The following is a 17229-nucleotide window of genomic DNA, read 5'->3' on the forward strand; positions in this document are numbered from 1 at the left end:
TTGGAAAATGACTGAATAAATTATGGTATATGAATGCTATGAAATATGAAATCAGGCCTTCCTCTATACAAGTTCAACACTCTATTCTATATCTTGCTGTTTTAATACCACACTCTTCTTCTTTTCTTCTCCTTTCAGCCATTCCACTTCTTTCTTTCCCTTTCTTCCAGTACATTCCTCTCTCACCCCTTAATTAAATTTTATTTTAGATATTATACCATCATATTCAACTCATACCTATGCTGTTTATATATATATATATATATATATATATATATATATATATATATATATAAAAACCTCTAATAATGAGAAAATTCTTATGATTTACAAATATCATCTTCCCATGTAGGAATGTAAACAGATTAACTTTATTAAGTCACTTATGATTTCCCTTTCCTGTTTACTCCTTTATGTTTCTCCAGAATCCTGTATCAGAAAGTCAAATTTTCTATTTAACTCTGGCCTTTTCATCAGGAATTCTTAAAACTCCTCCATTTCAGTGAATATCCACTTTCCTCTGAAGGATTATACTCAGTTTTTCTGAGCAGGTGATTCTTGGTTGTAATCCTAGTTCCTTTGCCCTCTGGAATATCATATTCCAAGCTCTGCAATCTTTTAATGAAAAAGCTGCTTAATCTTGTGTTATCCTGACTGTGGCTTCATGACAATTGAATTGGTTCTTTCTGACTGCTTGCAATCTTTTCTTCTTGACCTATGAGTTCTGGAATTTGGCTATAATATTCTTGGGAGCTTAACTTTTGGAATCTCTTTCAGGAGGTGATAAGTGGATTCTATCAATTTCTGTTTTATTTCTTGGTTCTAGAATATCAGAGACGGTTTCCTTGATAAGTTCTTGATAGAAGGTCATTTTTTGACATAGCTTTCAGGTGATCCAATAATTTTTAATTTAACTCTCCTGGAGATTTTTTCAATGAGATATTTCACTTTGTTTTCTATATTTTCATTCTTTTGCTTTTGTTTTATTGTTTCTTGATTTCTCATAAACCCATTGGCTTTCATCTGCTGACTTCTAATTTTTAAGTAATTATTTTCTTCAGTGAGCTTTTGTACCTCCTTCTCCTTTTGGCCAGTTTTGTTTTTTAAGGCTAAATTTCTATGGTCAGTCTTTTTCAGGGGTTTGCTCATTTCCCCAGCCTATTATTTGACTTTTGACTCTTTGTTAAAGTAAGGCTTATATACTTTCTACATGGATACTCCAAAATCCAAATGCCCCTGTCTGCAACATAGCAGCATTATATATGCACTAAAAAAATTGGCTTTCCTGTACTATTCCTAGCCTTAGGAGAACAGGCAGGTAAAAATAACTATGGCATAACATATACGAGGTCACTCTTCCTTATCTTGTGCCATCTTCCCTGCTCCAAAAAAATCAAAGAAATTTAGGCTTTTTCATGCTATTAAATGTCATATAATACTAGTTTTTATAAATGTAACATTAATATTAGTGTTGAAAGAAATCTTGCTTTTAATTTCTCCACTAAGTTATATTCAATCATCTCTTTTCTCCTTGAAATCCAGTCAATAGAAATAGGACTAGACAATAGCATTGATTTCTTGTTTTTTCAATATTTTAGACCCCCTCCATAGATGGTCACAGACATGAAACTGAAAATCTTTCTACATAGCTGTATCCCTTCAAATTTGCATCCAATGTTTCTTCCATTACAATATCAAACTATTTCCCATTAATGAAGGATGACTAATGTCTACATGTTCTTTGTTTTTTTATACATTATGGGGATACAGTAAACATAATAGAGAACTTAGATGCCTTTCCCTTATTAATTTCAGAATACGTAAATCACTGAAGTTTTAATAATAGCTAAGATTTAAATAATACCTCAAGATTTACAAAGAGTCTTATATAAGCATAAGCCAGTAATGATTGGAAAACTGTTCTGCTAATATATTTGTGGTTTTTTTTATTAAAGCTTTTTATTTACAAAACATACGCATGGGTAATTTTTCAACACTGACCCTTCCTTCCAAAACCTTCTGTTCCAAATTTTTCCCTCCTTCTCCCCACTCCCTCCTCTAGATGGCAGGTAGTCCAATACCTGTTAAATATGTTAAAGTACATGTTAAATCTAATATATGTATGCATATTTATACAGTTATCTTGCTGCACAAGAAAAATTGAATCTAGAAAAAAAAAAAAAAAACCTGAGAAGGAAAACAAAATGCAAGCAACATCAACAGTAAATGTGAAAATGCTATGTTGTGAACCTCACTCAGTTCCCATAGTCCTCTCTGTAAGTGTAACTGGCTCTCTTCATCATTGAATAAGTGGAACTGGTTTGAAACATCTCATTGTTGAAGAGAACCACATCCATCAGAATTGATCAACATATAATCTTGTTGTTGCCATGTATAAAGACCTCCTGGTTCTGCTCCTTTCGCTTAGCATCAAGTTCATATAAGTCTCTCCAGGCCTCTCTGAAATCACCCTGCTGGTCATTTCTTACAGAACAATAATATTTCATAGCATTCATATACCATAATTTATTCAGTCATTTTCCAATTGATGGGCATCCATTCGGTTTCCAGTTTCTTGCCACTACAAAGAGGGCTGCCACAAACATTTTTGCATATGTGGGTCTCTTTCCCTCTTTTATGATCTCTTTGAGATATAATCCAGTAGAAACACTACTGGGTCAAAGAGTATGCACAGTTTGATAACTTTTTTCAGCATAGTTACAAACTGTTAGCCAGAATGGTTGGATCTGTTCACAATTCCACCAACAATGTATCAGTGTCTCAGTTTTCCCACATCCCCTCCAACATTCATCATTGTCTTTTCCTGTCATCTTAGCCATTCTGGCAGGTGTGTAGTGGTATCTCAGAGTTGTCTTAATTTGCATTTCTCTGTTCAATAGTGATTTGGAGCACCTTTACATGACTACAAATAATTTCAATTTCTTCATCTGAAAATTGTCTGTTCATATCCTTTGACCATTTATCAATTGGAGAATGGCTGGAATTCTTATAAATTTGAGTTAATTTTTTATATTTTAGAAATGAGACCTTTATCAGAACCTTTGAATGTAAAAATGTTTTCCCAGTTTATTGCTTTCCTTCTAATCTTCTCTGCATTACTTTTGTTTGCACAAAACCTTTTTAAATTCATATAATCAAAATTATCTATTTTGTAATCAATAATGATCTCTAGTTCTTCTTGGGTTGCAAATTCTTTCCTCCTCCACAGATCTGAGAAGTAAACTATGTTCTTCTAATTTGTTTATAATATCATTTTTTGACTCTAATTTATAAGAAATCAAGCCATTCTCCAATTGATAAATGGTCAAAGGATATGAACAGATAATTCTCAGACGAAGAAATTGAAACTATTTCTAGCCATATGAAAATATGCTCCAAATCATTATTAATCAGAGAAATGCAAATTAAGACAACTTTAAGATGGCACTACATACCTGTCAGATTGACTAGAATGACAGGGAAAGATAATGCGGAATGTTGGAGGGGATGTGAGAAAACAGGGACACTGATACATTGTTGGTGGAATTGTGAATACATCCAGCCATTCTGGATTGGAACTATGCTCAAAAAGTTATCAAACTGTGCATACCCTTTGATCCAGCAGTGTTACTATTGGGCTTATACCCCAAAGAGATACTAAAGAAGGGAAAGGGACCTGTATGTGCCAAAATGTTTGTGGCAGCCCTGTTTGTAGTGGCCAGAAGTTGGAAAATGAATGGATGCCCATCAGTTGGAGAATGGTTGAGTAAATTGTGGTATATGAATGTTATGGAATATTATTGTTCTGTAAGAAATGACCAGCAGGATGAATACAGAAAGGCCTGGAGAGACTTACATGAACTGATGCTAGGTGAAATGAGCAGAACCAGAAGATCATTATATACCTCAACAACAATACTGTGTGAGGATGTATTCTAATGGAAGTGGATTTCTTCAACAAAGAGATTTAACTCAGTTTCAATTGACCAAGGATGGACAGAAGCAGCTATACCCAAAGAAAGAACACTGAGAAATGAATGTAAACTGCTTGCATTTTTGTCTTTCTTCCCAGGTTATTTTTCCTTCTCAATCCAATTCTTCCTGTGCAACAAGAGAACTGTTCAGTTCTGCACACATATATTGTATCTAGGATACACTGTGGCATATTTATTGTATAGGACTGCTTGCCATCTGGGGGAGGGGGTAAAAGGAGGGAGCAGAAAAGTTGGAACAGAAGTGAGTACAAGGGATAATTTTGTAAAAAAAATTACCCAGCCATGGGTTCTGTCAATAAAAAGTTATAATTTTAAAAAATGTATATATCATTCTTTATGTCTAGATCATGAACCCATTTCAACTTTATCTTGGTATATGCTGTTAAGTGAGGTTCAGTGACTAGTTTCTGCCATACTAGTTTCCAATTTTCCCGCAGTTTTTGTCAAATAGTGAGCTCTTATCCCAAAATCTGGGGCTTTGGATTTGTCAAATACTAAATTACTATAGTCATTGACTTATTTTGTCCTGTGAACCTAACCTATTCCACTGATCAACTTCTCTATTTCTTAGCCAGTACCAAATGGTTTTGGTAACCGCTGCTTTATAATAAAGTTTTAAATCTGGTTTAATTTTTTTTCATTAATTCTCTTGAAATTCTTTACTTTTTGTTCTTCCAGAAGGATTTTATTGTTTTTTTTTCTAGGTCAGTAAAATAGTTTCTTGGGAGTTTGACATTAATATGCCATAAAAAGTGATGAAAGGAACAGATTTAGTGAATTTTGGGAAGATTCAAATGAACTGATTCTGAATAAAGTGAGCAAAATCAGAACAATTTATATAGTAACAAGACAAAAGAAGGAACTTTGGAGAGAGACACAAACAAGCAGGTCAGCTTTGAAATTGGCAGGTTGAATTTATTATTAACTTAAGGAAAAAGCTGTACATTACGGAAATTTGTAGTTTTGTATACAATATTTTTTGTTCTTTGCATGAGAATTTGGTTTTTTGGTGTTTGTCAAATAAAAATTATTTTTAAAATATTGGTCTTATAGAACTATTCAAGATGGCATTTTTCTGAGATAAAATATAATTTATAACTGTAAAGGCTGAAACTGTGAAGGGCTGAATAGGTTCACTGGAATCAGACAACCAAGCATTTAAGGCTACTTACCTACTGGACAATACTCTATTAGCATATGCTTGGAAAATGGCCCTTCTCACTATTCTGTGCTGGCTTGATCTTTTGGTGTATACAGATAATTATAGGAGGGATTAGAGAGTGGAGTAAGATAAGCCAGAGACACTTTGGAGGACACCTAGGAGAGAGGAGGTTGGTAGCGAGCCTTGTGGAGGTTTGTCGATCTCCTTTACTTCTCCCCCTAAAGACCAAAGACTTTTGTTGATCCTGACTCTGGCTGATCCTGAGGTCAACAGGGAGCTAACTAACTCAGCTGTCACATATAACAACAGCTTTCTTGGTCAAATCTTTTAATTTCCAAATTTTTAAATGAATTTGTTGGTAAATTTCAGCAGCATAGTATAGACTAATGTTCAAAGTTGGTTTTGAAGCTGTATTCTTGTGTTTTTGCATCCTGGCTACTCCCTACCCACTCCTATTGAAATACTTGAGACCAGTCCTCATTATTCCTTTGTTTGCACTGCTATAATAGTCTCCTAAATGCTCTCCCTGTCTCTAATCTCTTCCATTTCCAACCTATTATATTTCTTCCAGAGAAATAGTATTTGATTCAGAGGCCCAGATGATTCAAATTATTCTAATGCATTAATTTCATTACATCATTCCCTTGTTCAAAAATCTTAAGTGGCTTCTCACTGACCCAGATAAAATAAAAACAGCTTACCTTGGTATTCAAGGCCTTCTGCAATCCAATCTGTCTCTAGTAATATTTTGCCCTATTTACCTATACCTATTCTAACTTCCAATTAAATTTCACAATTCCCAAACTCATCTTGATTTTTCCTGTCTAAGCATATTTGCATACCACATTCTCAGGTGTCCAAAATAGATTCTTCTCCACTACTCCCAACCCTGGCCCAAAAACTCTATTTAAATAATTTTTTTCATTCAAGGTCCAACTCAAATGTCACCAGTTCCATGGATGTGATTAATGGGGAGGCAGTACAGGCAAAACGGCATCAGAATGGATGTTATGAGGAGGCACTTTTCAGATGGAAGGACTAAGCATTTTGCCACCAATTTACACAAGAATAATTTCTTTGAAAGACATGCAGCTTTTTTTGGGGGGGGGAGGGGAGGTTTCTAAATTTCAAATGTTTTCACATCTGTGGTACAAAATGTTTTCCATGCTATCACTTGAAAGCAAAGCATTCCAATCATGCACCTTTTTGAAAACACCAATGGATCTGAAGTTTCGGTTTCAGAAATCAATGTGGTTTTTTGCTTTATCTATCATATAAAACTTTAAGTTCAGAAAAACTACTCATCAACAATAACAAGAGAAATTCAGGTTTTCCTATGACTATAAATTTTAGAGGTAGAAAGGAATTTAGAGATTCAGTCCAACACTCCCACTTTACAAATAAGGAAAGATAACAAAAAGATTAAATGACTTAATCTAAGAAGTAACTCAGTGGTAGAAAAGAGATCAGTCAAACTTTCAGCTCCTTACATTCCCGGTATATAGACCACAGTAGTAATAATCCAAGGAAAAGAGTACTGGATTTAAAGTCAGAGGACTGAGGTTCAGATTTTGACTCACTTCCTATCAATATGACTCTGTGCAAATTACAAACTCTCTGGATTTCAAATGGAGGTTGAACTAGTTGATCTCAAAAGTCCCTTTTAGTTCTAAATCTATAACCCTATCACTGAAGCATAAGGAAAAATTTATAAGCATTTTGAATATCCTTGCTGAGTAACAATTCCAAAACAATATCATTTCTTAACTATGGTATCATGCAGATACTTCCTGAGCTTTGTTTAAAATTCATTGGCAGTTATTTCTGTCTAACTTTCCAACTCCATATCTTTGCTCAAATGACATCAGTTAGTGAGATGATTCAATAACATCTATTTTCTATCTCCAAGGCAAAGAATTTAGAATAATTTGCATCAATTGTTCTAGAGGAGCCCAATTAATCTCTGCTTGTGCCACCATCTAAGGAAAGTTCTGTCTAGTGTCTAATATGTTGATAGCTTCATAGATTTCTATTTTGATCAAGCTTCTTTTTGAATCTCAAATTCTTAAGTAAATTATTTTGTTCTATCTTCTCATATCATCAACTATATCACAAATCCTCCAAATTATTGCATATTCTTTTGAATTACCTTATTTAAGTTTCTTTGTTTTGTCAAGCTTACTTGTAATTTTGAATACCAATTTATTTAGATGACATGAGATTCTGGGACAGTCTAACACATGAATAAAGTATTATCTTATCTACAAAAATGACCAAGAAATTATATCTTCCTTTAACAAATAGCATTTAATCATTATGCAATTGTATTTACATCAAATGACACACATCATCTTACAAAAGTTATGGGGAACTGACAACAAAGGGATGCTGTTCTTACACAGTTTCAATAACAGCAGCCATTTCTTTGAACTGCTTGAAGAAGTACTGGAAGGAAAAAAAAAAGAAAATAATGTTCAATTTGAATTCATATTTAAGTTGTTTTGTCAAATTTAACTGGAGTTTATTAATATGTCAAGCTTCAATATGGATTTAAATTTACATAACAATACATCATTAAGCCAAATCTGAAATTTAGGTAGGGATTTCTGCTAGTCTAATTTGATAACGTTAAAATTACATTTTCTGACAGATTTAACCTAAACTTTAACTTAAGAATATACAAAAGCATAGCCTATTATCTTAATCCAAGGATTAGTCTTTTTGTAAAGAGTCAATATTACTAAAAATGTATTCTTGATCAGGATGTTTTGTTTTGAAATAGGACTCTAAGATAAATCTATACTACTAAAAACATGGTTTATAAAAAGTAATTAAAGTGACATTGGAAAGTATGTGAAAATTTGTTCTTGAAAACAAATCTTTGGAATCATTTTTCTTAGTTTCATTTGTAATACTTCAGCGACTTCAGTTGTTTTGCTCAGAATTACTTATACATTTACAAAAACATATACAACGTCAGCAAATGTTGCTGGAATATGATCTTTGCATTTGCCAAGTGGAGTTTTAGAAATTAAATCTTAAAAACCAGTGGTAAATAAAAAATAAAGCCATCCAAACAGTTGAATGTTGATGGAAAGTGGTTTCAAACATTCTGAAAGCATATCCTCAGATTCATAGCGTTCATACAAGTATTTAATAAAAAACCACTCAGATTTTGATGCTTGGAATTGGCACAAGCTCTATCAGAAAAATGTTAAGTCAGTACAATTTGAGACTAAGTTGAATTCTGCTTAGATTTCCTGCAGAAAGTCTGGGAGGAAAGTCAATCTTTGGTGTATCTACCCCATACAAAAAAATGAACATTGGTTAAAAATATCCATAAAAGATCAAAGCGTTTCAAATTTTAGTCAGACGTCAAAGTTCAATTAAGACTTCTTTCACACAGGACATCGTTGTAAATATATTTTGTCAAATCCCTAGTTAAAAATATTTTGGAGATTCTGTATATTAATATATTAAATATATTTCAATGAATATTTTAAAATAATAAACATTTATATATATTTTAAAATCAGAATACTTCCTTTTTAATGAAAAAAAATCCTATGCTTTTTAAAGGCAACAACATCCTAGAAGAAAACTCAAATTCAAAATAATTTAGTGACAAACCTGAAATTGTGGAATTGTCATTTCAAAGGACTTGTTTGTAATCTGGCCTGATTGATCTGCCACTTTAAGTGTCACTGCAACATAAGGAGACTTAAGAGATTTGCAACTGTCTGAACTCACTGCCATACCCATTTTCCATTGAAGATCTAGAAGCTGTAACAAAAACAAGTACATAGCATTAACAAGACTGTTTTGAAAGCTGCTTAATTCTATTTCTCCCACAACAACTTTTTTTATTTCAACTCAAAATTTATAAAGATAATAGAGAAAAATTAGCCAATGAATAAATTTGAAACTTACACAAACATTTATACTCAAGAACAATTCTCCTTTTTTGATCTAGGAAAAAATTTTAATTCATTTATACGCCCCCAAATAATTAGGAATTAAATAGAATTAATAGGAAGTATAGAGGCTAGTTGGCCGATAATGATAAATGGTTGCTCTACAGGTTGTCCACCGATTCAGGTAAGTGTGATTAGATTAGCAGTAAGGATTCAGAATAGGGTTTGGGATACTGGATGGAATATCATGCTGTTGGTTGGCTGTGTGGAGTATGGGGATGATTAGGAGGATTAGGATGGATGCTAGTCCACCTATGCAAATAGGAAGTATCACTCTGGTTTGATGTGTGGGGGTGTGTTTAGTGGGTTTGCTGGTGAGAAGTTGTCTGGGTCTCCGAATAAGTCTGGTGAGAGTAGTATTAGGCCTAAGGTGTCCTTGATGGTGTAGTAGGGGTGAAAGGGGATTTTGTCTGAGTCTGGGTTGACTCCTGAGGGGTTGTTAGAACCTGCATAATTACTATTTTGAAGAACTAGTCATTATAAAATTTTTCCCTCTCTTTAATTTAATTAAAAAAGAATACTGTTCAACTCAAAGTAAAAATCTGGAGAGAGGTGATAAGAAACATAAGGAAGAATCATTGATTTTTTTTAGAGCTTGGTGATTACTTTGCCCAAAGCCTTCTTTTTACAGTTGAGGACACAGAGTTCCCCAGAAGAGAAGTTACATGAGTTAGTAGCAGAACTGGAATTCTCTGACAGCAATGTTGTCAAAAATCACATAAAGCAACAGACATATACACAAAAGCCTGTAAGTAGATGCATTAGTAATTGAGGTGGGAGATTACTTGAGCTCAAGGCGTTACAATGGGAAACAGAAGAGTTAGTTTTGGATTTCTCTTCATAGAGAAAGTCTCATTCTTTATCAAATTTTTATCAGTCATAGTTTGGCATTCCCTTAGTTTATAGTAGGCCAGGGTAAACTGTAGTTCTTTTTTCTGGGTACATGATAGACAAGCACTATTTCTGCATAAATGGAAGGAAAACTCCTTTTCTGGGAAGAAAGGTATGGGAGAATTCAGCCCAGCAGGTGTCCTTGCTTATCTCTGAGACAATCAGATAGTTAAAAGCTACTATATATGAGTTAAAACTACTTCTGAAGTCCTGGGTTCTATTCCAAATCTACTCATTGAGTTTTATGAGGACTTGAGGAAAAAAAAAAAAAAAAGAACATTAGAGGTGTCATACTTGTTAGAATATAGGATCACTGTTATCCCCAAGTACCAAACTAAGATAGCATTTTATATCTCATTATATATTCTTGTTACATATTGTAATAAAGTTATTTATTGCTGTCTTACCTCAATGACAGTATTCTAAGTTCTATAAGGTCTGGGACTGTTTGTCCCTGTGCAGCAATAGCACCTTGTACAATGTCTTGCACACAGAAAACAGATATTTACCAAATTTTTATTGCACAAACTGGCACCAAGAACTACCAGAGATAGACTGTGACAGTTGCTGACAACAATGTTGACACCAAAAGTTTACGGATAGTCTCTTAAACATTCAATTCAATTATTATTTCATCTATTATGTTTATAGCACTGGAGATAAAAAAAGATGGGACATATAGTCTGTACCCAATAAACTTATAAGAAAAAGGACAGTTTATTACAGTATGAAAGCTATCCAACAGACATTTAGATATAGCATTAGAAGTATTGGTAGAAGATAGAAAGTCATCTGAAGAGATGGTAATTGAAACAGGATAATTGAAAGGAATGGATGAGATCCCCAAAGAAGAAAATATAGAAAAAGGAGAACCCAGTTTAAGAGAGAACTTTAGACAATGCCCACTGCATTTCAGCAATAGGAGAACAATGAAGAGCTAGGAAAAGAAGATAGTGAAGGAATAATCAGAAAAAAATTCTAAGAGTACAATATCATGGAAGACAAAGGATCTAACTTCCAGAGTTAAACACTACAGAATTATAGAAGATGAAAACACAAAAAGAGATTGTTGGATTTGATAATAAGGATGGTAATTTTCTTGTGAAAAGAGCAGTTTCTTTTATTAATTTATATCATATGGCTCTAGTTATAAAAGGGAGGGCTTTACAATTTGGGACTATCCCCAAAGGGCTAAAAACTGTATACTCTAATCCAGCAGTCTCATTCCTGGGTTAGTACCTCCAAAGAGATCATAAAAGCAGGAAAAGGACCCACAGGTGCAAAAATGTTTGTAGTGGCTCTTTTTGTGGTGGCAACAAACTGGAAACTGAGTGGATACCCATCAGCTGGGGAATGCTGAATAAGTTATAGTATATAAATGTAATAGGATATTATTGTTCTATAAGAAATGATCAGCAGGATGATTTCAGAGAGGCCTAGAGAAATTTACATGAACTGATGCTGAGTGAAGTGAGTAGAACTGGGAGAATGTTGTACATAGCAACGTTTCTGTGATAATCAACTATTACTGACTTAGCTCTTATTAGCAATATAGTGATCCAAGACAATTCCAGCAGACTTGGGATAGAAAATGCCATCTGCATCCAGAGAAAGAATTTTGGAGACCAAATGCAGATTGAAGCATACTATTTTCACCTTTAAAAAAAATTGTCTGCTTTTTGTTTTTTGAAGTTTTTCCCTTTTATACAGATTTTTTCTTTCACAACATGACTAATGTGGAAATGTCTAAAATTATTGCACACACACACACACACACACATATATATGCATAGATGTATATTTATGTATACATACATAAGATTTATCCAAACATACATAAGCATTTTTTTAGACAATTTGTTGTGTGTGTGTGTGTGTGTGTGTGTGTGTGTATGATTGTATGTATGTGTGAGCAAAGAGGAAGGAAAGGATGGGGAGAGAGAGGAATTTGGTTTTCATTTTTGAAGAAATGCTCTAATAGGGGGGCAGGGTAGCAATGAGAGGGACAGACTTATTGTTATTTGAAAATGACAATAATAAACTTTTTTTTTTAAGGTTAACTGCTCCCCCCCCCCCCCCCCCTCCACTCCATATAGGCACTCATTAAAGAATCATCCCAGTATTCTAAGTATTCAAATGTATGGCTCCTCCTGTAACTCTATATTGAAGAAGTGAGTTACTGTTTAAATCACATTTCTAAGCATGCTTAATTAAGCTTGATAAGCATGATAACATAAAATTATCCTATTTACAATCAGAAGCTTTATAGATTAAAAAGAACAGTCTTTAGCCAACAAAACTTACCAACAAATTCTTCATACAGCAGTGAAAGGAGAAAAGAGAGCTTTACTGTGATATAACCGCACACATCCTATTTTCAGAAACACTAGCCCACCAAAGGAGCTCAATTATATCTAAAATTACTCTTAATGCAATTTTTGTTGGAAGTTGTGCTGAAAACAAACCCTAACCTATTTTAAAACAAATGACATCATACATTAATGTAATCAAATATTTCTATGCTATAAGAAATTATAAATAATCATAAATAAATTATCCTGACATGAAAACTTAAGATTCTGCCCCTGGAAAAACTCTGGACTTTGACAGGTGAGCTTTTACCTTATCTTGCTGGGCCCTTGAGGCTGCTCTCAATCACTTCTCTACCTTCTACTCTCTCCTTTAAGAATCCATTTATGTCTTGCTTTCCTCCCTCATTAGAATGTGTCTTGAGGGCAGAGGCTCTAATTTTTCATTTGTTTGTATTCCTAGTTCCTAGCATATATCCAATATATACTCTATCAATCAATCTACTCTCTATATTCAGAAAATACAGAAATGAGAGATGACATATGGACTGATGCAAGAACCAGGAAAACAATAACCATAAAGACATGAGAGAAATAGTATGATGTACTTGAGCACTAAAGGGAAAAAAAATACTTCTAAAGTACACCTCTGTATATAAGACAACATGTCCATAGTGAAAGAGAACTTTTACTAGGTTCTTCCTTATGTCTACTTTCTTCCCCTTCTCTAATGTACTCTGAAAAACTAGAAAAGATCATTAAAAAATACTCTTCATCTTCGTAGATTCATGTTTTTGCATTTGTTGAAAAGTGAGGAATCTATTCTAGAAATAGAAATAGTAATTTTTTTTTGAAGTAGATACTCATATAGTTTTTTCTTTAGGCTCCCCTAATATTGGCTTGTGTGTAACCTGTATGGTACTTTTTACATAAAAAGATGGACAAGAAGTAGGAAAATAATAGCAGCACTACACAAAGAATGAAGAAATCTGGGTTGCAGTTCTGATTTCATGAAGCATTACTGGGCACAGAAAATCCTACACAGAACTGATCTCAAACCAGCCTTGGAAATCTATGTTCAAGTGATTTAGGAAGAAGTAGCCTTAGCAGGAGAATTTGAGGGCCCAAAGATGATGCACAAGCAGTTGGAAGATAGCACTGAAAGATTTGTAAAGGAGGTGGGTATTTTACTGTTGCTGTACAAAATCTGAAACTTCAAAAGCAAAAACATGTCTGCCATATATATGTAACCTAAGTGCTATGTGGTTTTTTGAAGAATTTTAAAATATATTCATGATTCAACAACTGTAAAAAGAACAAATTTCCTTTAGCATTCAACTTGGAACTCTGGGAGTATTAACTATGCACAAAGAAAAAAGAACCATTTAATTAACAACCTTATCACATTACATGCTATCTAAAATTTTTATAATATTAAAAACATAAGATATGAAAGTTTCAAATTTGTAAATGGAAAGGGGAGAATAAGCATTTATATAGCACCTACTATGTGCTAGACAATGTGCTAAGCACTTTGCAAATATTATATTATTTGAGAAATACAATCAAGCAAAATATTGAGTTATATAACTAGGATTAGCTCTGATAACAATATTTTATAACTTGTGAAAATGGCTAGTGGCATTCCAAGAAAGGGACTATCATTCTTGTAACAATATACTATCAATATTATCAAGCTCAAGATACCACTTTCTACAATAATTACAAAGAAATATAAACCAGTATTTGACAGATTGGAGCCATGGGTAAAAAGGCATTAGACTTTACTTCAAAAAACATATAGTATAGTCAGATTATTGTATTATTATATAAATGCTATTATATTATTATGTATTATATATACTATTATATTATCATATATATAACCATTATATTATATATACATATAGTATTATAATATTATTATAGTATTATAATAGAAAGAACATTGAATTTCAAGTTAGATGACCTGAGGTATGATAAAAATTATATCCCAAGTATGCAACCATAAGTAATTTCTTTCCCCTACGTCAGTTTTCTCCTTTCAAAAACAAAAATAATACTTATATTATACTAAACTCACAAGACTGTTGTGAGCAAAACACTTTGTAAACTTTATTTTTTTTTTCACTTTGTAAACTTTAAAGCATCACAGAAGTGGGAATTACTATTATAAAAAGGGCACAGTCAACTTTTCTACAATTAATATTTGCCTATGTAAGTAAACATGTTTGATAAAGGGAACAGAGAAAGCTACTGCCTAAAGCTATTCTATTACCTAAAGAAAGTTTCATAGTGGGAATGAGTTCTGGGCTAAGAACCTGAAAACCCAATTCCTAATCATGACTTTGCAATTAATGAAATAGGGGTAACAAATAGTCATCATTTGCCACAGACATTTGAATCTGCTACCATCTTTGGCAAACATTCTAGGAATGACTGGCTTTTGTAAGATTATGCAGCAAAATAAAAGATGTCATTTATTAGAAAAATAAAATCTGTAGCCTCTTCTAAAAGACCTATTCAGATGCTTTACAAAGTAGGTGTGAAAAAATGGAGAGTAGAATATTTATTAAATGTAAACCACAGGATGTTCTTCAAATATAGTAGAACAGATGGCCAATTTTCCTGGAATTCTTCCCATGCTACAAGGCCCTCAAAACAGTTGAAGGGCAGCCCCAGGATCATCTTATCCAGTGCCTTAATTTTATAGATAACAAAACCAAAATTCAGAATTGAAGTATTTATCCATGAGTAACACTAATAGTAATAAGAGCTAATATTCAAATGGCCTAGTCACTTCACAGTTAGTGCTTGTAGACAAACAGGCACAAACACGGACACTGTAAGGAGTCTGGTGAATTCTAATATTTTCCTTGTCTTTCCTTCACACCTGCTTTCACAATGGAGTGCCTTTTTGTGAGTAGCCTCTGTAAATTTAGCCAAGTTGATTCCTTAAAAAACAGACATAATTTGCTACTAGGCCTACATCTGATGACTTCAGTTTGTCAAGTCCTGCCAGAACTCATGAATTTATTTTCATATGTAGCCTTCCAAGACAAAATGGTGTATGTCACCATGTAAGAAAGAAACTAAGCTGCATGGAATTCAGTCTTACTATAAGATGTGAGATAAGAACATCAAAGGCTTAAGGAAAATCACAGTCTTGGCTGTTCTGTTTCAAGTCTTGCTCTCATAAGAGTCTCATATTAATACGAAACAATAAAGGTACAGAAAAACAAACAATTCTGCTGTGCTGACAGGAAACAAGAAAAACTATCAATAAATAAGAGAAATTCTGCTTAAAAACAAGGCAAGGCATGACAAGTTACTTTCCAGTATTACATACTAGAAAAAGCTTGTAATAATTTCTTCCTGTATGAAAGGAGGCCGTTGAACTGGACAGTCTTCAAGATTTCTTCCATTGTATATCCTGTTAGTCTATAATCTGTGCTAAGATCAAGACTCAAAACTCACTTAAAAAACCCCACCTGTGTGTGTTATTCCAAAATTTAAAAAATAAATAATGCCATGTGCAAGATTATAACCACAAGGCAAGTAACTCCAAAACATTCCAGTACAAGGAAATAAAATTTGCAATACTTAAAGAATAGAGAGTTCAATTTTACTTCAGATTTTATATTCTGCAACCCAATAGGTTATTAGATATAGCCCAACAGTATTTTTTTTTTTTTTATTTTACTTATATGCAGAGAAAACTGCAAAATCAAAAGCTGGAATTAAGATTGTCCATAGCCCAACAAACAGCATTAAAGGAAGCGTCATACACTAAACTAAGAGGGTTGGGAGAGGGCGTTTAATAATTCTCAATGAATTCTAAATTAGGGGGTGGGTTCTGAATTGAAATGACAGAGTAACTACATATTAAGGCAGGTATCACCGAGGTCTCCCTTGGCAGTCAGTGGACAAGCGCGCTTTCGTGAGAGGCCCTGGGCCACGTTATTGGGATACAAATAAAGAAAAATGCACGTTCTACGGCGGGAGACAAGATGTCAAGAATTGTACACCTTCAAGGCACAGAACAGATGGAAGAGAATGTCGGAAAGAGGGTTCTAACAAGTGGGTGGGAGAAGGGAAGTGGAGGGGGATCGGGCACGGCTAGGGCAAAGGCTCAGAGGCGGGAAACAGAGCGCATGGAGCGGCCCGCACAAGGACTTTACAGAGGGAGGTGGGAAGCCAGAGCAGGGCCTCAGCGTCTGAATCCAAGGGAACTGGGGGAAGAGGGGCGGAGACAAGGAGGGGCTGCGAGGCGAAGGATGGAAGTGGGCGGGGCCAGGAAGACACTCACCTGATTAGTCACCTGCAAAGGAAACAAGAAATAGTTTAGCGATAACCAGTCCGATGGCCGAGCCGGCCAGGCTCCCCCCAGGCCGCCATTCCCGGTCCGGTCCTCACCTCGGACCCGACCTCCTGCGGCGGCTGACACAACCCCTCCATGGTCAGTTCTAAGAGGCTCTGACAGTCCGCAGCCATTTCCGCTTTCGTCACGGCTCTGGACAGACCCAAGATGCAGGGGGAGTGCAACGTTCCGTGTCTAAAAGTTTTTCCTCTTTTTTTTTTCCCTCAGCAAAATCCCAGTGGAAAAAGAGTTATTATTCTTCCTATGTGAAAGAAAAACACTTAGGCGTTGTTCTTCCGGTAAAAGGAGAAAGAGGAAGTATTTTAATCAGGTCCCTCCTCCCTTTTCTTTATCCTTGACTACCGTACTTGAACTCGTCCTACTCTGGGAAAAGAAAGCTGATCCTGCGCATGAGCAGCTACTTAAAGCGCTCTTGTGAAAAGACCCCTCCAAGCTTGGTCCCGCTGCTTCTGCCACCCTCCCCCCCCCATCCTCCCCTCCCACCCTCCCCCCACCTTCCCTCCCCACCCCCACCCCC

General features: G+C 34.6%; 1 protein-coding gene across 2 annotated transcripts; it reads right to left on the minus strand.

Annotated features, from left to right (window-relative positions):
* Positions 1-7445: 7445 nt before the first annotated feature.
* On the minus strand, positions 7446-17001 carry COMMD6 (COMM domain containing 6). Of its 2 annotated transcripts, XM_031958493.1 has the most exons (4): positions 16748-17001; positions 16641-16652; positions 8788-8940; positions 7446-7602 (listed from the first exon to the last, which is right to left on the minus strand). In XM_031958493.1, exons 1-4 carry the CDS (start codon positions 16823-16825, stop codon positions 7552-7554), a joined length of 294 nt encoding a protein of 97 aa, XP_031814353.1. In that variant the 5' UTR covers positions 16826-17001; the 3' UTR covers positions 7446-7551. The 2 variants fall into 2 exon arrangements, with proteins under 2 accessions (XP_031814353.1, XP_031814354.1); XM_031958494.1 differs by lacking the exon at positions 16641-16652 and having other exon boundaries at positions 16748-16986.
* Positions 17002-17229: the final 228 nt, after the last annotated feature.

Source organism: Sarcophilus harrisii, chromosome 3, assembly GCF_902635505.1.
Source record: "Sarcophilus harrisii chromosome 3, mSarHar1.11, whole genome shotgun sequence".
Classification (NCBI taxonomy): Eukaryota; Metazoa; Chordata; class Mammalia; order Dasyuromorphia; family Dasyuridae; genus Sarcophilus; species Sarcophilus harrisii.

Bases quoted from the DNA above. Each gene is read 5' to 3' on its own strand.
- COMMD6 (XM_031958493.1), bottom strand. From the start codon at position 16,825: ATGGCTGCGGACTGTCAGAGCCTCTTAGAACTGACCATGGAGGGGTTG. The intron at 7,603-8,787 runs GTTTGTCACTAA...TTTTCCTTCCAG, and splicing joins TGACAATTCCACAATTTCAG to TACTTCTTCAAGCAGTTCAA.